Here is a 26,862-nt window from a genome sequence, read left to right as displayed (position 1 = left end):
CTTAAAAGACGTTGAAAATCCTCAGCAGTTCTCTTTCAGTTATTGCTATTAACACTACATCGCCCTCAAATGTCGGGATCTAGCTTCTGTTGTCATAAATCATACCTTTCTTTCTTATTCCACTCTCTCTCTCTTTTCTCTCTTTTCTCTCTCTCTCTCTCTCTCTTTCTGTCTCTCTCTCTATCTCTTCTCTCTCTCTCTCTCTCTCTCTCTCTCTCTCTCTCTCTCTCTCTCTCTCTCTCTCTCTCTCTCTTTCTCTCTCTCTCTATCCCTCTGTCATCCAACAAGAAAAATTGATGAGTACTGTTGAAAGTGGATGTTCCTGCTTTAATTCCCTTTTAACTTCTCCTATTAGGCTCTTTCTTCTATCCTTTCTCTATTGTCGGTCTTCATTAAGGTCTTTGTATTGTATCGTATCCCATGCTAATATCTCGCAGTAATTGATGCAGGATTATTATTTTTTTAACGACATATTTTCACTATAACAATAATAGTAATACATCATATTTACTCATTACTCCATTTATTACTTGAGTAGATTTTAAATTGTAAGAGATAAATAAATAAATAAAAATAAAACAAAAATTAAAAGAAAAATAAAGAAAGAAATATAGCACATACCTGTCCATCCTTGTTTGCATCTGCTTTAAATTTAAGTCCCTCCCAAATTGTAATCATATCGTCGAATGTTTTCTTGTACTGTGGTGTGCCGTTTGCCCATCCTCGTAAGGAGCAGATTTTCTAGAATATAAAAAATATATTAAATATTTTTTTGACTTAATTTCTTTAGAATGTTATTAGTATGGTACAGTTAGACCCACACCCAGACATCCAAAGTGAAAGTTATCCTCCAACACCAAATTGTTCTATACGGTCCACATAATGTTCAGAAAAAAGTCACACCATTTTGAGCGTCGGGTTTGGGGGGTGAGAGGGGGGAGAAATCTGCAAATTCGTAGTTTTTTAGGTTTTTGGTCAATATTTCTACAACTAAGCTGTTTAGCATGAACAAACCTCTACACAAAATTGTTCTACATTAAATTTGAAATAAAAAAGGCCCTATGCATAATCTTTCTGAAATGAACGGTTTCAAAGTTACGGAGGTAGTATAGTATAATTGGTCCAAAAAAAGGCCTAACCCAGACATGCAAAGTAAAATTTTTTTTTCAACACCAAATTGTTCTATATGGTCCACATATTGTTCAGTAAAAAGTTACACCATTTTGAGCGTCCGGTTTGGGGGGGAGATGGGAGAGAAGTCGGTAAATTAGTAGTTTTTTTACGTTTTTCGTCAATATTTCTAAAACTATGCTTTAGCGTAAGGAATGTTCTACAGAAAATTGTTCTACATAAAATTTAAAACAAAAAAGGTTCTATACATAATTGTTATAAAATCATCGGTACCAGAGTTACGGAGGGTGAAAGGTGGAGGTTTTCGATACTTTTTATATTTACCGATTTCTCCCCCCTCTCCCCCCCAAACCCGACGCTCAAAATGGTGTGACTTTTTTCTGAACCTTATGTGGACCATATAGAAACATTTTGTTTTGGAGGATAACTTTCACTTTTGATGTCTGGGTTTTTGGTATAGTGATATCATAAATATTGCCCAAAAAATATAAAAAGTATCGAAAACCTCGACTTTTCACCCTCCGTAACTCTGGAACCGTTGATTTCATAACAATTATGTATAGAACATTTTTTGTTTTAAATTTCATGTAAAACATTTTTGTATATAACATTGTTTACGCTAAAGCATAGTTTTAGAAATATTGACGAAAAACGTAAAAAAACTACTAATTTACCGGCTTCTCTCCCATCTCGCTCCCAAACCGGACGCTCAAAATGGTGTAACTTTTTACTGAACAATATGTGGACCATATAGAACATTTTGGTGTTGGAGGAAAACTTTTACTTTGGATGTTTGGGTTAGGCCTTTTTTTGGACCAGTTATACTATACTACCTCCCTAACTTTGGAACCATTCATTTTAGAAAGATTATGCATAGGGCCTTTTTATTTCAAATTTAATGTAGAACAATTTTGTATAGAGGGTTGTTCATGCTAAACCGCATAGTTTTAGAAATATTAGCGAAAAACTTAAAAATATACGAATTTACCGAATTCTCCCCCCTCTCCCCCCCAAACCCGACGCTCAAAATGGTGTGACTTTTTTCTGGACATTATGTGGACCATCCATATAGAACAATTTGGTGTTGAAGGATAACTTTCACTTTGGATGTCTGGGTTATGCCATCTTTTGGATCAACTATACTATACTATTATGAAGAAAGCTTCAGTGAGTAAAAGGTGCAATATGTTCAACCGAGAACGAACCAGTGTGCACGATGAATTCAAAAAAGAAAAATCCGAATCTGAACACAAGAAAACTGACAACTTATTTTGAGACGGCAAGAATTTAATTCACGAGTTTATGCTCAAAACTGAAACAGCACACTGGGGTCTGAAAATCCCAGAAACATGAATCGTTCAATGTAACTTGCACATGTCTGCTTCTAGAAAAGGGATGGGAGTATAACATACCCACACACAATCTCTTCATAAACTTTCGACAGGCATATGACAGCGTAGAAAGAAGCCAAGTATGGAATGCCATGGCGGAGTTCTCAATACCAAAGAAACTCATTCGGATGACTAAAGTCTGTATGGAGGGTGGAATATCGAAAGTACGTGTAAATAATAAACTGTCTGACACCTTCGAAATCAACAGTGGAATCAAACAGGATGATGCGCTATCTCCACTACTTTTTAACCTTGTATTAAAAAAAGCCTATCGGTTCAAGGTCCCAAGTTATTACTAGCATACGCAGATGACATTGATCTCGTTGGAGACTCCATCCTATCCACAAAAGCCATTTTCAACAAGGTGGAAGAAGCAACAAGCGAAGTAGGGCTTAAGATTAATGAAGAGAAGACGAAATATATGTGTATAAATAGAACGACCCGAAGAGACAGGATAGGAAAAAATGTGACGGTCAACACCTTCAATTTCGAAAGAGTACAACGTTTTAAGTATCTGGGGGCCGTAATCACAGCTGACAACGATGTTACTGAAGAAATAAAAGACAGAATCCAATCAGCAAATCGCTGTCTATTCGCACTGGATAAGCTTATAAAATCAAAAAATCTTACAAGAAGTTCCAAGATCAAAATCTATAAATCCATCGTCAGACCTGTACTAACATATGGTTGCGAAACGTGGACCATGACCAAATCAAACGAAGAAAAGCTTAGACGTTTTGAACGAAAAACACTTAGAAACATTTTCGGATCTCACCACGACATCACAAACCAGTATAGGATCAGGACCAACTTCGAATTAAAAGAACTCTACAATGGCACCGATATTGTCCAAGAAATTAAATCACAGCGACTAAGATGGGCAGGCCACGTGCACACACAGACTTCATAACGAGAGACTTGTAAGACTGGTATGGGAGGAGATTCCTACAGGCAAAAGACCACTCGGACGTCCCAGAATGCGATGGAGAGATAACATCCAAGCAGATCTCCGAAAAATGAACATCCCATTTGACCCTAAGTTGATGGAAGACCGAACAAATTGGAAGAAAGTTGTACAGTGAGCCAGGACCCACCCAAGGTTGTAGCGCTACGTGATGATGATGATGACATGTCTGCGTCTTTTGGCGATCCCTTGCACGTAAATTCAGTTAACATCCGACTACGTTGAGTGACAATCGCTGCGCCGCGTAAGTTTGTTGTATAGTTTGCTGTGACGCTTTTAGTGGAGCTGTGGGTACTTCGGACCCCAGTGTGCAGTTAAAAGGTGTTAAAATTTTGAGGTGATTTTTTGTTATCTGCTAGTATGGCAGATTCTAAGAGAAAATATTAGCGTCCACTGACAACAAAAGAATTAGAGTAGGATACTGATAACCTGTGGGCGAATGAAGATGAACCTGAGACCATCGAAGATGATTTTGGAGACTCATCAGATGAAGACGATGATTATGTTCCTGAACCTCAGTCTAACACTGATACGACGAAGTCTGACTTGACGAACAAAGTGACGACGATAATGAAAAACAACAAACAGAACCCAATAGCTCGCACAGAAATATCGCCAGTTAGTCCAGAAAGCCACTGCGCATCCGCTAGGAAAAATATTCTAATTCGGATTTGTTGCACAATCTTACTCAAAAAGGACCCCTTTTAACAAATTTGCATGTTGCCAGGACCAAAAGGTGGTCAAAAATTTTTTAAACGTTTTTTTTTTGTTTTTTTCCTAAAATTATTTTTTTTGCTTGGAACAAAAGTTGATAGCTTTCTCTAAAGTTGATAGTTTTTGACATATAAGCGATTAAAAATTGAACAATTGCGAAATCGGCCATTTTTAACCCTCAAAAACTATGTGAAAAACTGAAAATTTGAATGTTGCCAAGGTAGATAAGATATTCTTTAAACATCGATTGATGGAATCCCGAAGAGTTTCTTGCAATACAATATCAAAAACCCCTTTGTTTTTTAATTGCCAATCAAGCGTGCGCGACACTATTTTCCACCGTTGCATGTGTATACAGTATGGTGCAAATAAAAGGAATAAATTCGTTATTTCGTAAACCGGTGACTTTAAGGAAAAATCCCAAAACATATCGGTTTTTTATTTTTAAGTTATGATATTGTGGCATATATAGTATACTAGTGACGTCATCCATCTGGGCGTGATGAGGTAATCGATGATTTTTTTAAATGAGAATATGGGTTGTGTGCTGGCTCATTTGAAAGGTTCTTTAATTTTCCATTCAGTAATATAAACATGTACATAATTATTTATACAGGGTGTCCAAAAATGTTTTATTAAATTAAATAATTTGGCAAATTGACAAAAAATTAAATTGCTGGACACCCTATATAAATAATTATGTAAATGTTTATATTAGTGAAGAGAGAATTGAAGAACCTTTCAAATGAGCTGGCACACGACCCCTATTCTTATTTAAAAAAATCATCGATTACGTCATTACGCCCAGATGGATGACGTAACTAGTATACCATATATGTCACAATATCATAACTTAAAAATAAAAATCGACCTGCTTCGGGATGTTTCCTTAAAGTCGCCGGTTTACGAAATAACGAATTTATTCCTTTCATTTGCACCATACTGCATACACGCATGCAACGGCAATGGTGGAAAATAGTGTCGCGCACGCTTGATTGGCAATTAAAAAACAAAGGGGTTTTTGATATTGTATTGCAAAAAACTCTTCGGGATTTGATCAATCGATGTTTAAAGAATATCTACCTACCTTGGCAACATTAAAATTTTCAGTTTTTCACATAGTTTTTGAGGGTTAAAAATGGCGGATTTCGCAATTTTTCAATTTTTAATCGCTTATATGTCAAAAACTATCAACTTTAGAGAAAAGTCACTAAAGATCTTTTCTGTTTGGAATGATCCAAAAAACCTAAAAAAATTTTGTTCCATGCAAAAAAAATAATTTTAGGAAAAAAACAAAAAAAAAACGTTTAAAAAATTTTTGATCAAATTTGGTCCTGGCAACATGCCAAAAGGGCTCCTTTTTGAGTAAGATTGTGCAAAAAATCCGAATTAGAATATTTTTCCTAGCGGATGCGCAGTGGCTTTCTGGACTAAGTATACGGGGAAAAATTGTTTAGATTTTAGGACATCGTACTGTTTAGAACATCGAGCTCAATTATGTTATGTGTGTCAGAACCAAAGTTGAAGTGCCTGGCTAAGCTTAAGAAATAGTTATCTTGTAACAACATTTATGTTTTATTTTAGTTTAAAGGTTTTTAAGAGATAAGTTTTATTTCACTGGAATTTTGTTTAATTTTTCGGTCATATCTCCATATTTTAAAAAAAGTGTAGTATAAGCACTAGATTATCTTTTTTCACGTTTATCAGATCTAATGAGAAATGTTTCTTTTGAAATAAACATATTTTATTGTTTTGTAAAACATACCGCAGAAAAAATAAATAAATAACATTTATTACTAAAGAAGACAATTAGGGTTTTCGAGACCCCACTGTGCAGCCTACGTTAGATGAACTAACTGTGCTGTTCTACGGTTAAGGATAAAATAACAAATTTATACTCCTATTATAGACGTGGCATATTATCGACGTAGGTGTTTCTGATTCACGACAATGATTGATCCCATACATCGGCAAGAACTTAGCAACGTCTACAATCAGCCCTATCCTGTAAATTTTAACAAATCGAATAGAAATGACCAGGTCGAATCGTAATTACCCGAGACCGGAATGTTGGATATCTATCGCGTAGTTTTCATGTTTGGATTGGCATTCTGTAATTCACAACGTAATCAGTGTAAATCGAAAATGCCAACTTCTATTTGACGCGCTCAGGAGGTGGTGGCACTTTGCACTGAAAAGTAAAATAAGTGTTCTATGACGTTAAGTTACTGAAATGGCTAGTACGACGCGACGAATTCATAAAAAAGAAGAAATGGTTTGTTTTGGTTAATTTTGACAAATTTAACACAAGAATAAAAAAATTGCAAGCGGAACACCAAAGAAAAAAACAGCTGCTGAGCATTTAAATTACATAGTAGGCTTTATCTCTGGACAAAAATATTATTGCACGGTAAAAGTAAGCTTTTTCCCTAATAGTCCAAGTAATGAAGCTTAAAATAGGACAAAACCTCGCAATTTTTACAGAATGGATCGATTTGCTTGAATATTTGAGAATAAGTAGTGGATAGTCCAGGGATCAAAATCTATATGATGCCGAAAGGCGCTTTTACCATGGGGGTGGTTGTCACCTCATCTCGGGGGTGGAGAGTTTTTATTATATTTTGACAGCAAAAGTTGGTAAAAACATTCATTTTAAGCAAAAAACGTTCTATAGATTTTTTTGATAAACCTAATAGTTTTCGATTTATTCGCTATCAAAAGTGTTAGTTTTATATCGAAAAAATTAATGTTTTTAAAAGTTTTTGCTAATAACTCCAAAAGTTTTCGTTTTATCAAAACAACTTTACTTAACAAAATGTGCTCTGTAACTCTTTTTTAATTTTCTTTAAGACCAATACTGATCGAGCTATACTCTAAATATATTAGCTGTTCTTCGTCAAATGCTAAATATTGTAGTCTCAAAGTCAAAAGACGGGAAAACTATGCATTTTTCGAAGATAACTTGTTCAAACTAATTTAAAGTATTTAAAAATATCTATCTCCTGAAATAAAAGAAAAGTCTCTAGCTCAAAAATTAAGTGACTTAAAATGAAAAGAAATGTCAGTCCCTATTTTTTCAGCGAAAAAGTAATTGGAAGCAACACCCTATACGAAAAAATGTTTAAATATGAAATTGTAGGTTATTTAATTCCCATGAATTAGGTTTGAAAAAAAATTTCTACGGAAAAAAATGAGTGAATCGTAAATGAGTACCTATGTATATCGAAAACATTGATTTTTTCGATATAAAACTAACACTTTCGATAGCGAATAAATCGAAAACTGTTAATTTTATTAAAAAAATGTATAGAACATTTTTTGCTTAGAATGAATGTTTTTATCAACTTTTGCGGTCAAAATATAATAAAAAATTTCCACCCCCGAGATGAGGTGGCAACCAACCCCATGGTAAAAGCACCTTTCGGCATCATATAGATTTTGATCCTTGGACTATCCACTACTTATTCTCAAATTTTCAAGCAAATCGAATAATTCTGTAAAAAATGCGAGGTGAAAAGCTTCGGTTCCTGGACTATAAGAAAAATTTTGGTTATTCGTTTGAAACACACTAGATATACTCAACTCCACACATTCTACCAGTAAATTAATTAGAGTAGCAATTCTTAAATTGTTTAATGATTTTTATTAACTTTGATGCTTTATAAATATTGGTAAATAAAATTAAACATACATTTATCTAAATAAATAACAACACAGACTAAAATCGCTAATTATTTAACAAATACCCGTCAAAACAACAATAATAATGCCAATGCGCAAGCGTCAAGACCAATTTCGAGGCCGAAATGTGATCTCGACAGAGCTTGTCTAGTCAAAATCAATTTTTACCCAACGTTCCGATAGTAGAGGTCGAGATGAGTTACAGAATATAAATTCCAACAAATTCCAATCCGATTTTGTAACCTCTATTCGGTTTGACTCATTTCTATTTGATTTGTAGTTACAAAATAGGCCTGAATAAGAAATTTTCGAAATCTTACTACGAGCGAGTACGGTGTTATAGTCTGTTCGCTAAACTCAGACGCAACTTTCTAGATATTTTAGTCGGTAATTTTGCCAATTTTTGTAAAATTGGTAAAAAATAATTACTAAGTAGTTAATAATCAATAAATAGTTAGTAATATTGCAAATTTTTGCAAAATTGGCAAAAAACAAAAAAATTATAGATTAAAATATCTAGCCAGTTGCGTCTGAGTTTAGCGAACCGACTATACCTGAGATGTCTCGACGTCGAATTCCCAGATATTCTTCCAATCAATATTAAAAACCCCTCACCTTAGTTAATTAATACTCCCAATATAAATATTGCGCTAACCCAATTTGACAAACATATTAATAGTCATGCAGAGATCCAGCACCATCTAGATTTACTTCTCAAAGAGAATTATGAGTATTGTTACAAAATATTTACAGACGCATCAAAATGTGAGAAAGGAGTAGGTGCTGCCTTCGTTACCACTAGCAATACTTATCAATTTCGTCTCCCATCCTACTTCTCTATTTTCTCTGCTGAGCTCTATGCAGTGCTCAAAGCTATCAAGCATATCAATTATAATGACATTTCTAATTCAGTTATCTTAAGTGACTCACTAAGCGCTCTTCAAACACTTAAACAGATCTATCCCAAAGATCCTATTGAGAAACACATTAAATTCGAACTGATGCAGGCTCAAGAAAACGCTAGACGAATCAGATTTATATGGATACCATCCCACATTGGCATTGCAGGCAACGAAAAAGCTGACCAGTGCGCGAGTGAATTTGCCGTATGTGCCGATATAGAAAAAGATGAGTGTCGAAATACCGCGAGTGATATAAAAACTTACTTTAAGAATCGTGTTTTGTGCAAGTGGAAAAACGAATGGCAATCGTCTCAAACGTCATTGAGACTAATTAAAAATGACATTACAGCCTGGGAACCGTCAACTCGTAACAGAAGAGAACAGCTGGTGATAACTCGATTGATAATTGGACACACGAGACTTACTCATTCATATTTACTGTCTAAAAGCGGTCCACCTGTATGTGAAATATATGTAATGTACAAATTACTGTTAATCACTTGTTAATTGTATGCGCCCGTTTTGACAATTTTCGCGCCATGTTTAACATACCTAACTGTATAAGTAATTTATTGGGCACTAATTGTTCAACGGACAATATTACAAAATTTTTAAAATCCACAGGAATATTTAATAGAATTTAGCATTGTATTCTGTAGCCGCCGCTAATCACCATCAAGGTGGATGCGGTTGTACTTTCTAAATAAAAAAAAAGAAATTTTCGAGCACCCTACTTTCAGCCCAGACCTCGCACCCTGCAATAATTGTCATTTGTTAGGACTGAATCCGCGAAATACTTGGCTGTAAATGTGAAATGACCAAATAAAAAAGAAAAATACACCAGATAGAGAAATTTAGATAATCTCATTTCCCACATAAAAAATATATGTATTATTATTAAAAAAGATTTATGAAAACGGCCGAAACTCTTTTACAACTGATAGCGGCTTATTTCATCATATTTTATTAAAAAATTCTAAATCGCAAAAGCTTAAAATGTTAGAAATTGTATACTACCTGAATATTCTAAATTTTTCGTTGTTTAACTGGCTTAAAAATATTCCGGTGTAGAAATAAAAATAATGCAACTCAAGCAATAAATACCTTCTTCTTTCTAAATTAAATTCAAGAAACGTAATTACCATATTTTTAAAATGCAACTTAGACAAGGCGAAAACGGCGGGTTCGTTGGGAAAAATATTCCCATGAAATTTTTGTGCATAATCACATTCGTGAGACATCCCAGAATAAGGTTCAAGAAGTCGCTGACGTGAAAAGTGGTCCAAATTTTTTTTTTAACATTTTTTTTTAATCAAATTGCAAAAATTAATATTTTTGGCCCGGACAAATTTTTTTAGATTTTTTGGATCATTCTGGACAAAAAGGTTTCTCATAATGTTTCTCTAAAGTTGATCGTTTTGGAGTTATAAGCAATTTAAAATTTGAAAAACGTGAAAATGACCATTTTTAAGACTTAATAATTCAATTAAAAAATATTATTATGAAAGTCAGAAAGTAACTAAATCAAAGCCTAAAGCCCCCACTACATGATCCTGAAGAAATTTGTGTCATTGATTTATTACTAAGCTGTTATTTTTAATTAATAACAATGAGCGGTTAGATTAGATCGTATTGGCGCGGCTGTAAATGTGAGTGCGAGTAAGATGCACAGTTGGACTGCCGGAATGGCATCTCTCTCGCATTTACGGCCGCCTAACACTTGCATGGCGCTCATTATTATTACTTAAAAATGACAGCTCAGTAATAAAATCATGACAAAAATTTCTTCAGGATCTTGTAGGGGAGGAGACTTTAAACTTTGATCTAGTCACTTTCTGACTTTCATAATAATAACTTTTAACCGAGTTATTAAGCTTTTAGTACGTTCTTTAACGGTAAAATATTTCAAAATCTCTAAATTTTAAAGAACTGCTTATATTGACATGAAATTTGGCATACACATAGCTAATAAGTCAAAGAAAAAAGTGATATTGTGACGATATGTGCTTTTGCCCTGGGGGTGAATTTTACCCCATCTCGTTGGTGAAAAAATATATGTCCAAAATAAGTTTGGATTTCGATAAACTGACTAATTCTAAGCAACTTTTGTTCTATAGAGTTTCTTCACCAAGTCACCAAGTCTACTTTTCGAGTTATTTGCGAATGAATATGTTAATTTTTCAACAAAATAACCACGTTTTTAGACGGTTTTTCGCAAACAACTAAAAAAGTAAGTATTTTGTCGAAAAAAATATTTTTAATAAAAATATAACTTATAAAAAAGTGAAAAAATGGTGCATATATAAAGTCTGTAGACCCAGTAGAAGCAAAGTTGTAGCTAATGAAAAGTAGGTTCTTATTCGTCAAATTCCAAATCGAATATTTCATCGAGAAATATCCAAAAAACGGAACAATTTTTGGGGAACATTTATTAAAACTTTTTTAAAGTGTTGAAAAAAAGGTTTATTTTTGTTTAAAAAAAAAACTTCTAGCATTAAAAGTAAGTGAGTTACGCTCAAAATATTGTTGGTCCCTTTTATTTTTTGGTAAAAAGAATCGCGAAAAGCACCCCCTAATTAGTATCCCACATAAAATTGACCATTACCGCTTCACAAGTTACTTTGCTTATTTAATCTTTATACGATCTGTAAGTTTCATCGGTTTAAAGTGCTTATTTTTGAAAAGGCCGTAGTTAAAATGGCTTGAACGAGTCACTAATCCCGAGTGTATGCAAACTTTGAACAGCCATAGCATAACCAATTTTTGTTTAACAGGAAAACAAAAAATTTAAAATATCCAAAAAAGCAAAACGTACATTTCATTACTCTTTGAGATTTTTGGTATTACTAATAATTTTTAAGTTATTTTGAAAAAAAGCATTTTTTTCAAAATTAAAATTTTTAAAAATTTTATTTTAAAACCAATTTTTTTCAAAAATAAGCACGTTGAATCAATGAAACTTACAAATCATATAAACACAATATCAATAAAGCAACTGGTGAAGCGGTAACGATTAATTGTATAAGTTGTTGATTAGGGGGTATTTTTCCCGATTTTTTTTTGCCAAATCAAAAGGGACCAACTGTATTTTGAGCGTAACTTACTTACATTTGATGCTAGAATCTTTTTTCATAAAAATGGAAATAAAGCTTTTTAAACTCTCTAAAAAAGTTGATATGAGTTTTTTCCAAAAAGTGCTTCATTTTTTGGTTATTTCTGGTTATTCTGGTTATTTGAAGTTTGGCGAATATGAACCCATTTTTCTTTAGCTATAACTCTGCTTCTACCAGGTGTAGACTTCAAGTATACACCATTTTTTCACTTTTTTACAAGCTATATTTTTCCTAAGAATAGTTTTATCGACAAAATACTTACTTTTTGAATTATTTGCGAAAAATTGTCTAAAAACGTGTTTTTTTTTTGTTAAAAATGAACATATTCGCTCGCAAATAACTCGAATAATATTGGCTTAGTGAAAAAGCTGTATAGAATAAAAGTTGCTTAGAATTAGCCAGTTTATCGAATTCCGAACTTATTTTGGACATATATTATATTTTTTCACCCCCGAGAAGGGGTCAAACTCACCCCCCAGGGCAAAGGCGCTCATCGGCACAATATCACTTTTTTCTTTGATATGTTGACTATGCGTATGCCAAATTTCATGTCAATCCAAACGGTTCTTTAGAATTTACAGCAAAAACCGTCAAATAATGTACTATTTGAAAATCGGCATTTTTCGTTTTTTTCAATTTTAAATTGCTTATTACTCGAAAACGATAAACTCTACAGAAAAATTATAAGAAACTTTTTTTGTCCAGAATGGTCCAAAAAATTAAAAAGAAAATATCTGGGCTAAAAAACATAGATTTTTGCAATTTGATTAAAAAAAAATTGATTAAAAATTAAGGTTCAGTCGCGAATATTAGATTTTTTAAAAAGGGTCAGCCTAGAGAATGTGATCTAGGACTAGAAGACCACAATAGATCTGAAAAGGTCGCAGTGGAATAGGCGAAAAAGCTACCTCTTTAAATCTTTCTATATAAATAACGGCTTTCCTTCATTATTGTAGGACCTTCTTTTTTACGAATTATTCAGGGATAATAAAGGAAAAATCCGATTTTTTTCTTGGTTCTTCGATTATAACTTTAAAAGTATTCACTTCCGAGAAAAGCTGTACTAAGATAAAAGTTGCGTAATTAAATTTCCTACAATATAAGATTGGTTAAAATTTTTAAAAATTTTTACCCTTGTTGCAAAATAGCAACAATTGCGAAAAAAAACATAAAAAAAAACAAGTATTCGCATTTTACATTTTTCAACCATTTGTGCTATACTTAGGACCTTCATATTTCACCCAAAAAACTTTCTGATATGATAAAATAATACTGTAAATTTAGTTTAGATCGGTTCAATAGATTTTGCCAAATAAATTTTGCAATCCAGCTTTCGCAAAAAAATTCATGTTTTAAAAATGTTGCAGGACTGAACATAAAGCAGATAGCTAGTTACAATTTCTTTTACAACAAGAAGAATAATGTACCTTTCATTTGCATTTTGCAAAATTATAATCGGTTATCTACCGCGGCGTCAGAATTTTTTTAAAATACACGATAATTTTTGGTGCTGCGCGCAGGTCAGCGGTGTTCGATTCACACAAGTTGATTTCCACCAAAATTTTTCCTAATCATTATCTAATATATTATTTTCTTACTCTATATTTTGTTGTATGTTCATATTTTAATTCCACAAAAATCAAACTAATTTGATTATTGATTGTGAAACATTGTTTAAACAATTTCATATCTTTAAAAATAATACACTTTTATGTTCAAAGTAAAAATATATGAACAAAGAAAATTTTTGCCAAAAAAAGTGTTATTTCAAAGGACAGAGTATGTGTTTTTATTTTGCAATAAACAAATTTATTTATTTATTTCGAAATGTACAAAAATTAAAATTTATCAATCATCATCAAATGTCATTGGAATGCAGAATTAGAGCGAACGTATCCGTTGTCCTGCGCGTAGCACCAAAAATTAATGTTTATTTAAAAAAAATCCTGACGCCGTGGTAGTTAACCGATTTTAATTTTGCAAATTGCAAATGAAAGGTACAGTATTCTTTTATATGCAACAAAAATTCAACTTGCTGTCTGCTTTATTTTCAGTGCTGCAACATTTTGAAAAAATGAATTTTTTTTTGCGAAAGCTGGATTGCAAAATTTATTTTGCAAAATATATTAAAACGATCTTAATGAAATTTGAAGTATTGTTTTATCATATCACAAAAATTTTCTGGGTGAAATATGAAGGTTCTAAGTGTAGCAGAAATGGTTGAAAAACGTAAAATGCGAATACTTGTTTTTTTATGTTTTTTTCGAAATTATTGCTATTTTGCAACAAGGGTGACAATTTTTAAAATTTTCAGTAAATCCTATTAGGTCTGGATCCCGCGTATGAAAAAAAAGTTGATTAATAGCAAGCTGAAAATTTGTTAATAGCTTAAGGGTGTCTAGTCGGATAAAGTTTGATATATGGGAACACTGTAACAGGGGCAGTTTTAATTGTGAAACAGGTTAAAAATTTGGAACGGCCAGAACACGAAAATGGTACATTTATTTTGTCCGACAGAACAGACATATACTCTCCGAACAGAGATTAAACTCTCATGCAAAAATGAGACTGCTATTTATCACCTGTCATAATTCCTGTCATTGGACATATTCTACATGTTCCACTCATTAAAACGCCAAGTTGGTGATAAATAGCAGTCTGATTTTTGCATCAGAATTTAATCTCTGTTCGGAGAGTTTAAGTCTGTTCTGTCGGAAAAAATACATGTGCCGTTTTCGTGGTCTGACCGTTCCAAATTTTTAACCTGTTCCACAGTTAAAACTTCCCCTGTTCCAGTGTTCCCATATATCAATGTTTGTCCGACTAAACACCCTTAAGCTAATAACAAATTTTCAGCTTGCTATTAATCAACTTTTTTTTCATACGCGGGATCCAGACCTATATATTGTAAGATTAATAACGCAACTTTTATGTTGGTGCAACTTTTCTCGAAAATGAATACTTTTAAAGTTATAATCAAAAAACCAAGAAAAAAATCGAATTTTTCGTTCATTTTTTGACATTTTGATTATTTAAACAATGTTCCGGACCTTTTTGAGTGGGAGGATAACTCAAATATTATTATATGGGTTAATTCCAAGCAATTTCTGCAAAAAAATATGAGTCACCTCTTAACATCCAAATGTACTAATATTTTTACAGAGTCTATAGGGCATATATAGAGATAAATTATATAAGGGAAAATAATAAAATACGGAATGAGTTACAAATATTTACTTACGTCAATGGCAAGCTCGAAATCCTTCCTATCGATGGTCCCGCTTTGGTTTACATCTGAAAACCGAATTCATGTGTCAATAAAAATGGGTAAAACATATTTGCCCAGTAAAAGTTATCTGGTTTTAATGTTGAACGTTAAACAAATATAAATGGGATTTTAATTAAAATCCGTTTATGCTTTTTCTCATGAGGATCTTTCAGTGCGTCACAGTTTTTCGATTTCTTTCTAACGCATTAAATTGTATGTGACAGAAAAAAACGCACGTCGATGATTATATTTCGTCGGTGACATTTATAACATTTATTCTAGTTGTCAATAGATGGCGCTATAATCGAAAATAATATAATTTGCGAATTATATAAGATATCTACGAATATAATCTGAACAATTTAAAAGACTATACAAATCAAAGAAAATACCATTTTATAAATGCAATACATAAAATTGATTTATTTTTATCCCAAATTGCAAATAAAATTTGACAATTGTCAGATTTAACTAAAATGTCATGTCACTAAAATGTATATTATCACGGACTTACCTTTTTTTCTATCATTTGTGACGCACTGAAAAATGCTCATGAAAAGAAGCATAACAAAAAATATTTTTTAAACGGACGAGTATAAAAATATACATATCTTTAGGTACACTAATTCGTATACAGTATGGTGCAAAGGCTTGGAATAAATTCGATATTTTGTAAGATGGTGATTTAAAGGAAAAATCCCGAAACAGTTCGATTTTTATTTTTAGTTATGTTTTTTTGGCATGTATATCGTACTAGTGACGTCATCCATCTGGTTGTGAATACGTAATCGATAATTTTTTTAAATGAGAGTAGGGATCGTGTGCTAGCTAATTTCAAAGTTAATACAATTTTCTGTATATTAATATAAACATTAACACAGTTATTTATACAGGATATCCAAAATATTTTTTTTTAATTAAATTAACTGGCACAAAAAGAAAAATGTATGTATAAATGTGTGTTATAATTTATTTGATTCGCGATACATTTTACTGTTGTCGAAAAACCAAAAAAAATGTTTATTTTTCAATAATTTCAAATAAAATTTCAATGTTTAAGCTGCCACCAATGGGCCTCTTGGAAGTTTAAACATTTTATCTAAGTGAAAAGCAATGTGTATTTGTAAAATAAAAGCAGTAAAATGTATTTTGAATTGGATAAATTACCTACATTCTTCCTTTTGTGTCAATTAATTTTAAAAAAATTGGACACCCTCTATGATTAATTATATTAATGTTTATATTACTGAATAGAGAATTGAATAACCGTTCAAATGAGCTAGCACACAACCCCTATTCTTATTTAAAAAAATCATCGATTACGTCATCACGCCCAGTTGGATGACGTCAGTAGTATAATATACCTATATGCCAAAAAATAAAACTCGCAAGCTTACGAAATACCGAAATTATTCCATACATTTGAACCATACTTTATGTTATAAAGGGGAAAGTTAGTGTTGAAAGATTAGCTAGAAGAATATGGTTTTTAAAATATCTTGATAAGTATTATTTCGATACACTTACAGTTTAATATACTAAAAGATCGACCGACTCTATCAATCTGGCCCAAGCATACTAAATCATAAATTTATTTTTTTAGGAATTTATATTCATACAAGAAAGCCTAAATGCTTATACAAAGAAACCATTATCTTTTTATTTTTAACCATTATCTAACTTTTTTATTATTCATTTTACGAAAAAAAAGGTATTCTTCATAAAAAGATTTGCATGGTAAAAATAAGATACAATCAAAATATAGAGAGGGATAGTGGTTGTTGACAAAACACAGGTTTTCGAATATACCAGTTTTTTACTAACGGTTTAATCCGGTGGTTATAACCGGTCAAAAAACCGGTCGTTTCAGAATCCAGTGATCGGTTTTTGAATCAATAACCAATACCCAATAGCTTACGATGTTACATTACACTGCACTTTAAATTGCAATATCCCATTCTAATCTGTATTATTAATATTATCGATGTCGATACTATCGAAAGAATATATCGATACCACGATAATTAATTGATATTATAAACAAAACAGCGTTAGCACGTATTGCGTACTACGGCGTAGTGGGATGGTGAAGGAAGAACTGGAAGTTGGAACTACTCAACTGGGATCAGTTTGCTTAAAATTTCTCATTTGGTTCTTCACCGGTTATTGCTTTAAAGAGAAAACACTGGTTATAACACTGGTTAAAAAAAAACAGAAAAACAGATTATTGCGGAGTAAAAAACCGGTTTTAGGTTACAACCGGTAGGTTTTTCCCACCCCTAAATTATCAAATTGTATCAATTTTTTACGAGGTACGTCAAAAGATATGAATTTCGGTCAAGAGTAAAGTAGGTATCTTTATATTTTACGATATCGAAAATTTTTAGTATGAAAAGTTATTAAAGACTATTAGAACGAAATGGCTTTTTGAATTATTTATAAGTCCAATTGACAGAGTGCTATGACCAACAGTAAAAGTACATTTGTTGATAAAAATAAAAAACTACTGCAGTCAATCAACATTATTTATTAGTACAATTATTATTATTGGTAGCATTAACTTATCTAACAATAAAACACTGAAAACGTTTATTTCCTATACTTACACAAAATTTATTATAACTAAGTGACTACAGCTGTTTCAGTGTTTTATTGTTAGATAAAATGAACTTCCATCAAGTAACGGTCGAATCCATCAAGCATTAACTTATGTCAATCACAAAAACCCAACTGGATCATAATAACTCTTAAAAAAAGATAAAATATATTGCAAACTAGAAAAAAATTTAAATTCACATCTGAATCATAACAATCATGTTTGTCTTACAATTACAGAATTATTAATTATTATAGTTATATCTTAATGCTTATTCTTGAAATATAGAAAAACACTCCTAAAATAACACTCAGTAATAAGTTATCATCTTTAAAGTTAGATTTAATCTAAAAAAAAAACAACTACTAAAAATGACACAGAAATGTCTGTTTTCTTCTAAAGTGCTGTTTTTATCGCTTTATTCCTCGAATCAATAAAAGATTTGAAAAATGTCTTGCATATTTGCATTTTGGATCTATTAATCTCAAAGTAAAATGCATTGTTGAGAGCTCTAAAATTTTGCGTACTTGAGTAGGTACCGATATTTAGGCTTTATTTGTTGCGAGTGGCATTCTCTTGCTTTTCAAGATCGCCGAGTGCCACATATTCGTCAAAGACCTATTGTCTTGACATCTCGTCCACATTATCTTTGCATTCTAGGTGACATTTATCTCCAATGGGTGGTCCAACCTTTCTTGATAGCATTAGTTTCTTAGATTTTGACAGGGCGGGTAGGCTTTGCCAGAATTTCTTAATTGTTTTGCGATTTTCGACCCCCAGGTTGCTGGTTTGCGTACCCTCTTTTTGCCCTTTTTTCGATCTCAGTACCAGTTTCAGGATCCATAGCACCTTCCGGGCCTACTTGCTCAATTATATTCGATATCCGATTAACTGGAGCTACTGCTGCTGGAGATGAATAAAGTTACCGATGAGGATGAAGGTACCACCTTAGGTGGGTTTATTTTTGTTTATCAATTGGAAATTAGGATTTTTATCGGAGTCAATATCACTTTCATCGCTCCGGATATTTCTTCTTCTTCTTCTTCTTCGTCTTCTTCTTCTCCTTCTTCGCGCGACTAGGATTACTCCTGTTTGTCTGCCTCTTATTCTGTTTCAGTTGTTGTTGACTGTACATTGTCTTTCCACCTTTTCGGCGATCTTTCAACGGGTCTTCTGCTATACGGCTTGTTGTTATTACATATGTTTGCTAATCTATCTGGTTCCATTCGGTTTACATGTTCGTTCCAGTTTTTCTTTCTTGTTTTTATCCACCTGTTAATATTTTGAATTTTACATCGTTCTCGTATACTTCTGTTGCTTTGTCTGTCTCTTAATGATATGCCCGCTATTGATCTTAATACTTTCATTTCGATATTGTTGATTTGTTGTTTCGTCTTTCTTGTATCAGTCCTTGTCTCCGCTGCGTATGTTAGGATAGGTCTTACTGTTGTCTTGTATACTTTTATTTTGCTTTCCGTGGTCAGATATTTGTTCTCCATATGGTTTCTCGGAGGCAACCACTTACTCTTGTTGCTTTTGTTGCTTGTGTTGTGGCTCCGGATATTTGAAATATAATAGTTCATGGTAACAAAATTTTGTTGTTTAGACGTGCTAGGGATAGATGTATTAACGGGTGTCAGGACAGTATGAGTTTCTTTGGAACTTCATCACTTGATGACATATTCATTTTCCACGGTTGCATGTTGAGTAGAAGTTATAGGAGTGATATTTTCTTTACCTTTTCTTCTACCATACTTACGAACAAACGCAGGCGATTGATTACTTTCCTGAAATATAAAATGTTTATTTTACTAACTTATAGAGTCGTGTGCCACAAATCGATTTAGAAAGCCCATAAAAAACATTTTAATCTTTTTAGCTATGTTGTAAAAATATATTTTTCAGAAACCATCTAAAGGGATCTAACTTAAAAAATTGGCAGTAAAATAGGAAATAATTTTGTTAATGCTAACATAAACATTAAACTGTACTAAGACCTAAAAACTCGAATCGTCAATAACTAAATAATAAGTTTAATTTTGATAAGATTTTATAGAAAAAAGAAAGTATCAAATATCTCTCAACCAAACAGACACAATTACAAAATCAAAAATGTTTCAAGAATAGGGTAACAACTCAAAATAAAAATAAAAACTTTACTCACCTTGCCAGCAATACAGGGTGAACTCAAAATGTTGTATTTGTTGTATCCTTTTAATTAACATTAACCATCTAAAAGGTGACAACTCAAAATAATAATGCTTCAAATTTCAACTAAACAGGTTCAACTCAAAACAACTCCAAACTTTTTACGCAGGACTCGCTTGTAATTTTGATTGCAACTAGCTTTGTTCCCGTTTACGTGCGGAGGGACCTGGCTCGCTCGTTCAACAAAAGTGATTCTAGGCGCCCTCTAGGGTTGAGTTTTGCACTTATTTTTAAATCTCTTTTATTGATCGATAGGTATCCGTAGCGGAAATTAAATGGTGAGCTTAACTCAATTACTCATATTTTTGACTTAACTCTCTTTAGATCTAGGTGTGCGATAAGTAATTAAAAATTAAATTGTAAATTATGAAAACAAAAAAGTACAAAATTATTGTTCTTTCATCAATTGTTGAAAATAATCTTCATACGCAGAGCTAATATTAAAGTTACGTACGGATAATACACCGCTTCCTCCAATTTTAATAAAAGTTAACCGATCCGGATTAAAAATAAGATCGCCTTCTTCCATCTTCCATGCCTGTGTTTCTATGTACAAACAAAACTTTATCAGGAAAATTAGCTGAAAAGATTCCTCTTTTTGTTAAATCCCCCTAATCCCGAGAATTAATAATACTCGCGAAGCCAAGCCAGCTTTAAATTGATGAAACTCAATTCCTGTCTAATGTCTGTTCGTCGAGAGTGTAGGATAAGGGGCAAAAATAACTTTTGTCTTTCTTGTCGGATTTTTAGTAGGGTGGATTAAGATTGTCTTTGGAAAAGGTAACAAATGTACTGTTAAAAATATTGTGTTCTTCTTCTTTTACTTCTTGGAGATCTTTCGATCTGTTTAATTCTGGAGCTGCCTCTGGTTAATTTCCTGGGAGGTAGATTGCTAACTATCCCTCCATATTTTACCCTAACAACACAAAATATTCCAGGAATCTGCTATCAAAGTTCTATTAATGTTTGAATGTCCCGGACATTCAAGGAACATTCAGTGAATATCTGATTAAATTATTGGTGGAATGTTACCACAAGACATTCTATGAACATACTACCAATATCCTGTATTTTAAGAGAGGCCATCTACTATTCAATTTGCGTTCATTTTCAAATTTGCCGCGCGTGTATCTATGTATTAGGCAATCTAAACCACGTGACTTCTGGTTAGCATACAAAAAGTTACAGGTGTTATGTTTGTAATATCTATTTTTCATTGTTTCATCGTATTTTGTCTATTTTGGATTCATTTGGATTTCGTTTGCTGTATTTTGTGAACTTTTGAATTTTGGAAACTCCAGATGTTGGAGAAAGGTAGGGGAAACAATTTTTATTTACTGTTCATTTTTCCCTAATATTTATCAATATTGATGAATTTTGCAAGCAATAACATTATTTCTTTTATTGCTTTAAAAATTTATTGAAGATGGAAATAATTGGGGATTTAGATCCATATACAATTCAGTCAGAATTAAATTTTACAGTAAAATGCATTCCACCAAATTACTATTATAGGTATTTCTACATATTTGGTGGAGTCTCACAGTTACTACTCTAAGCAGCAGATGAAAGCATACAAAAGCTTTCGGGTACATAAATATTTTACAGCTGGATTGGTTTTTAAAGTTGAAAGTCACGAGCAACAACTTCATAAGTACAGTTGAGTCCCCGAGTCTTTACCCGTGCGTCATTAATACCTGGTTAGATAAAACACATACATTTTATTTAGCGTCATTCTCTTTCACGCATGAAATTAATGACAAACTAGCTGCCGCCTGTTATTAAGTAAAAACACATGTTATTTTTATGAACGATTTAGACTCAGTGTATTGAAAAGAGATAGATACAAAGAAAGACGATTGGGATGCCTTCACATATTTTAAGTACAATTTCTGACGTGTTGGTTTGTTTACTTTTGTGGCTGTCAGTTTGTTGAATTTTTTGCTGTTATTTTGTCAAATTTTTGCATTTTAAAGTTTTTTATGGTATACAAACAGTTGCTTTCACAATTCATTTTATATTGGAGTTAGAAATTTTGTAATAAGTTTATGTTATTTTACGATAAATTTTGACAACGTACAAAGCTAACCTCATTGTTGACACAGTTGAATGCTTGTGTTTAAGGTTCCACCAAAGTGAATAAAATAACAAAAAGAAAATATGTTGTTGAATTTTTTTAAACATTGTTTATTTATTTACATGTTAATTTATAAAACCTTAAATTTGACATTCTATTTATTTGATAACGTCAAATTTTATAATAACCCGTGATCGGAATAATATCCATTTGCCGTTGCGTTTAGTAAATTCCCGACTTATTTTGTATGCTTTAAATGATGACGCACAGGTAAAGACTCGCGGACTCAACTGTAGCTACAAGAATATTGAGGAAATCCAGCTCCTCGATACTACTGGGCAAACTAGAAGATTGAATAGGACAAAGCCTTTTGAATTAGTTTGAGTGATAGGTGATAATGAAAAGCAGAGCATAGTGCTTGTGTGCCTATGTATGTTAGAATAGTGCACGATCTTGTTAGATTAGATAAGAGACGCTATGGGGTAAGCTTTTTCATGAATTTTGTAGGAGACGAAAAACCATTTTTAGCCCGGGAGTAGTCGCGCTCACTTCTGTAAAGTGAATGGTCGCGTGTTAGATTATATTTCAAAATACGAATTTAAATTACCAGAGGACGGCAGTTTCTCGCCAGTGGCGCACACCAACACCCCCTACACGCGACACTATATACAGGGTGTTTCATTGGGAAACGGAAATACTTTAATAGTGACTAGAGGTCACCGAGCCGGTTCTAGATATAGCACATTTTTTGCCCTACCGACTTTTATAACCGAGTTACAGGGTGTTTTATCGATTTTGCCCATTTCTTTCCTAAGCCATAACTTTAGAACCACCTTGTATATTTTTTTGATATTTGATACACATATGTCTCATTCAAAACCCAAACGACCGACATACTAACCATAAGAAAAATCCAGGTCCGGATTAACAAAAAATTTAAAGTAATTGTGACCTTAAAACAACACCCTGTATATTGAAATTTTGAAAATCTGTTGGCATATTTGAAAAGAGCACAAAAAAGTAAGTTTAATGGTTCGCTTCAATTTTTCGGCCAGACAATTTTATGACTTTAATTTTGAAATTATATTGAATTTTTTAAGAACTTTGACATTAAAAAGCAGATATTATTGACTTTTAGTTATAAATTGTTAAAGTTAATGGATAAATACTCATTTTAAAAATAATCAATACTTATTTACCACATTGGAACGACCCAATTACTAATGACAAGAAAAATCCAGGTCCGGATTAAGAAAAAAATACAAAGCAATTGTGACCTTGAACCAACACCCTGTATATTGAAATTTTAAAAATTTGTCTGCACATTTTAAAAGCGCATGAAAACTGTGATTAAAGGCTTATTTTAATTTTTTCGCCGTTGATTTAATTAATTTAATAATAATTTAATGTTAATGAATCAATACTTATTTTAAAAATACTTAATATTTATTTACTACGCTGGTTTTATATATTCTCTGGATTTGTAGCTATATGCACATCATTAAAAATTAGAATTGCGAGAATTGGGATATTTTAATGATTTAGTAAAGAATTAAAAAAATGCTATATATAATAAAACAAAAATTCGTTACAATTCAACAATTTAACATAAATTAAAAATATTTGAACTATAACAGTTGCTCAAAATATCCGCCATTTTGTTCGATGCATTTCCTTGCTCGTTTTAAAATATTTCGAATCGATTTTCTAAGTACATTGGGATTGATCATAATTTTTCTGGTAGCTTCTTGTGACCTTGACAGAATTAATCAATATGATTTCAAAATTGCCGTAATTAAATTATCTGCGCAAAAATTTGACATGCACCTTATAACGCAGTTTTTATGCTCTTTTAAAATACACAAACAAATTTTCAAAATTTTAATATACAGGGTGTTGTTTCATGGTCACAATTACTTTATATTTTTTTCTTAATCCGGACCTGGATTTTTCTTGTCATTAGTAATTGGGTTGTTTCAATGTGGTAAATAAGTATTGATTACTTTTAAAATGAGTATTTATTCATTAACTTTAATAATTTATAACTAAAAGTTAATAATATCTGCTTTTTAGTGTCAAAGTTCTTAAAAAATTCAATATAATTTCAAAATTAAAGTCATAAAATTGTCTGGCCGAAAAATTGAAGCGAACCATTAAACTTACTTTTTTGTGATCTTTTCAAATATGGAAACAGATTTTCAAAATTTCAATATACAGGGTGTTGTTTTAAGGTCACAATTACTTTATAATTTTTTGTTAATCCGGACCTGGATTTTTCTTATGGTTAGTATGTTGGTCGTTTGGGTTTTGAATGAGACATATGTGTACCAAATATCAAAAAAAATATACAGGGTGGTTCTAAAGTTATGGCTTAGGAAAGAAATGGGCAAAATCAATAAAACACCCTGTAACTCGGTTATAAAAGTCGGTAGGGCAAAAAATGTACTATATCTATACCCGGCTCGGTGACCTCTAGTCACCATTAAAGTATTTCCGTTTCCCAATGAAACACCCTGTATACACTAAATTTTAGATTTTCTAAATCTGACTGAATTGAAAATTTGGCCAATTCCCATCTTAAAGTTCAGGAAAAGACTCACCCATTCATATATCAACCATCTATTTTGGTCCAAGGGTGTGGATTTTACGGCCCTTCCTATTTAGGGACTGTTTTTCGTTCTCATCCCCAAAACTCTCAAAAACTTCGAAAATTTAACTCCGACCTTTGCGGCTTCTAATAGAAGCGATCATTACCTTTCCAACGCATGTCTACTTTTGAAAATCGGTTATACCGTTCAAAAGTTACCGAGCTCAGAAATATGAGTCAATTTTTATTTAAAAAAGAGAAAATGTTTGTGGATATGTATGTATGTATGTATGCATGTATGTGGAAAAGTTAAACCGACCTGAAATTTTTTTTCTGTGTTTGAAGAGGGGGTGAGGGCCGATTCGGAACCGGTGTAGTTTGTGAGTTTTGACTACCCATAAGCCAGCTATAGGACTTGGTAGGTACAAAACGGCATACTTTTTGGCGGTATATATCTTCGGTTCAAGAAGAAACAAGACAACAGTAAATACACCAAATAAATAGCGTTGAGTTAAGCTTTCAAATGGTGTCTAAGCTGTCAGGATCAGACGTACACACGGCTCAGTATAGCCGAAAAACTGAAAAACTAAACTTTGAAAATTTTGGTTTTTCGACAGTTACTCAAAATTTCAACCTACGAATTACGACAATAACTCAGCATGTGTAGAAGGACTCTAGACGAATGTAACCGTGTATACTTTATATCCGGGAAAATTCTAATTTGTAAGTTATAGGCTTCATAATTATGATCAAATCTATTTCTTATGGGAAAAACGGTTTTTCAAGTTCAATAATTCCTGTAATAGCTTCAGTTATCATATTTGACCTTAGTTGCATAAGGTACTACTTGTCAATACGTTACAAACTCATGTTTAGCTAATTTGATCTGGCAACGGGCAATCCCAGTTCATTTACCGGCCATCCCAATATTTTTTTTTATCTATTTCGAATAGAAAAAAAATCTAGTGTACATTCGATGGACACTAGATCATTTGGGAGATAATGCGACAAAGGCGACCATTTATAAAACTTAACGTGTAATCAAGAAACATTGCACTCAACTTTATAAATTTAATTTATAAATAACTTTGAAAATTTCCTGATACAAGAATAAAAAAACCGCTAAACGCCGTAAAAATGAGTGGCGCATACAATATTCCAGCTACAAAAGATCTTATATGCATAATACGTGGCGCGAAAATGTTATTTTAATTTTGATGTAAAACAAAACTCTAGTTTAATTTTAAAAGATTTTTTCATAATATTTGCTAAATTTAAAGTAAACGCGCCACAAAAGAGTTTCAAAATTCAAACTGTATCAAAGTTACTCTTTTGTACCACATCCTTTTGCGCTGCCTTCCACATCTTACAATACCTTGAATTTTGCATTGCTCTCTAATATCTGTATTTCTCACTCTGTCTCTTCTTGTTTTCCCCACTATTGTTGTTAGGGTTTTCATTTCGGCAACTCTCAGCATCTGTTTCGTTTTCTTGGTGTCTTCGCGCACTTGTATACCATATAATATGTCATGATCGGTCGTATGCAAGTCTTGTAGATTCTAATTTTACTATCTGTGCGCATATACGGATTTGACCAGACTATCTCCCGCAGACATCCTGACATATCTAAGTTGAAGAGTTGTGGTGAAAGTGCATCTCCCTGTTTTAGACCATTGTTTATTTCGAATGTCTCCGAGTATTGTTGTTCATGTCACACTTTATATCGTAACCGTTCCATACATGTCCGTATCAACCTGACTAGTTCTTTTTAATAATTTCATGGATGGATCGTGTGACTAATGTTGACGTCCAACGTAGAAAGGGCAATAATGCGAGATTATTAACACAATCAAAGATCGCAAATTAGAATCTCTTGGCCATGTTATGAGGAATAAACACAGATATAGCTTGTTACAACTCATTCTTCAGGATAAGGTATTTTGAAAGAGTGGACCAGGAGGAAAAAGAATATCTTGGCTTCAAAATCTGAGAAAGGGGTTCAATATATCTAGAACCGGATTATTCCGAATAGCAGCCAGATAAGTTAGGATAGCCATGTTGATAGCCAACATCCGGAACGGATAGGCACCGTAAGAAGAATATATCTGGATAAACCAATAATCGCCAATACTACAACAGTTTCTGCTAATCTGCTATCCTTGTTGTTCGCACTTGTTACTCGACAATATTTTATGTTGTTCCCGAGTAGGCATCAGCTGTAAAAGCCCCT

The 26,862-nt window shown here is 32.5% G+C and overlaps 1 protein-coding gene across 3 annotated transcripts in view; it reads right to left on the bottom strand.

Annotated features, from left to right (window-relative positions):
* Positions 1 to 26,862, bottom strand: part of LOC126889915 (calexcitin-1) — a 132,665-nt gene that overhangs the window by 25,789 nt on the left and 80,014 nt on the right. For all 3 annotated transcript variants that reach the window (XM_050658639.1, XM_050658640.1, XM_050658641.1), the window contains exons 3-4: positions 15,138 to 15,190; positions 622 to 741 (exon numbers count right to left, since the gene is read on the bottom strand). In XM_050658639.1, coding sequence (XP_050514596.1) covers positions 622 to 741; positions 15,138 to 15,190 — 173 coding nt within the window. The remainder of the gene's footprint in view (positions 1 to 621; positions 742 to 15,137; positions 15,191 to 26,862) is intronic.

The sequence above is a fragment of the Diabrotica virgifera genome, chromosome 8 (genome assembly GCF_917563875.1).
Source record: "Diabrotica virgifera virgifera chromosome 8, PGI_DIABVI_V3a".
NCBI lineage: Eukaryota > Metazoa > Arthropoda > Insecta > Coleoptera > Chrysomelidae > Diabrotica > Diabrotica virgifera.
This window is presented reverse-complemented; position numbering and strand designations above follow the sequence as displayed.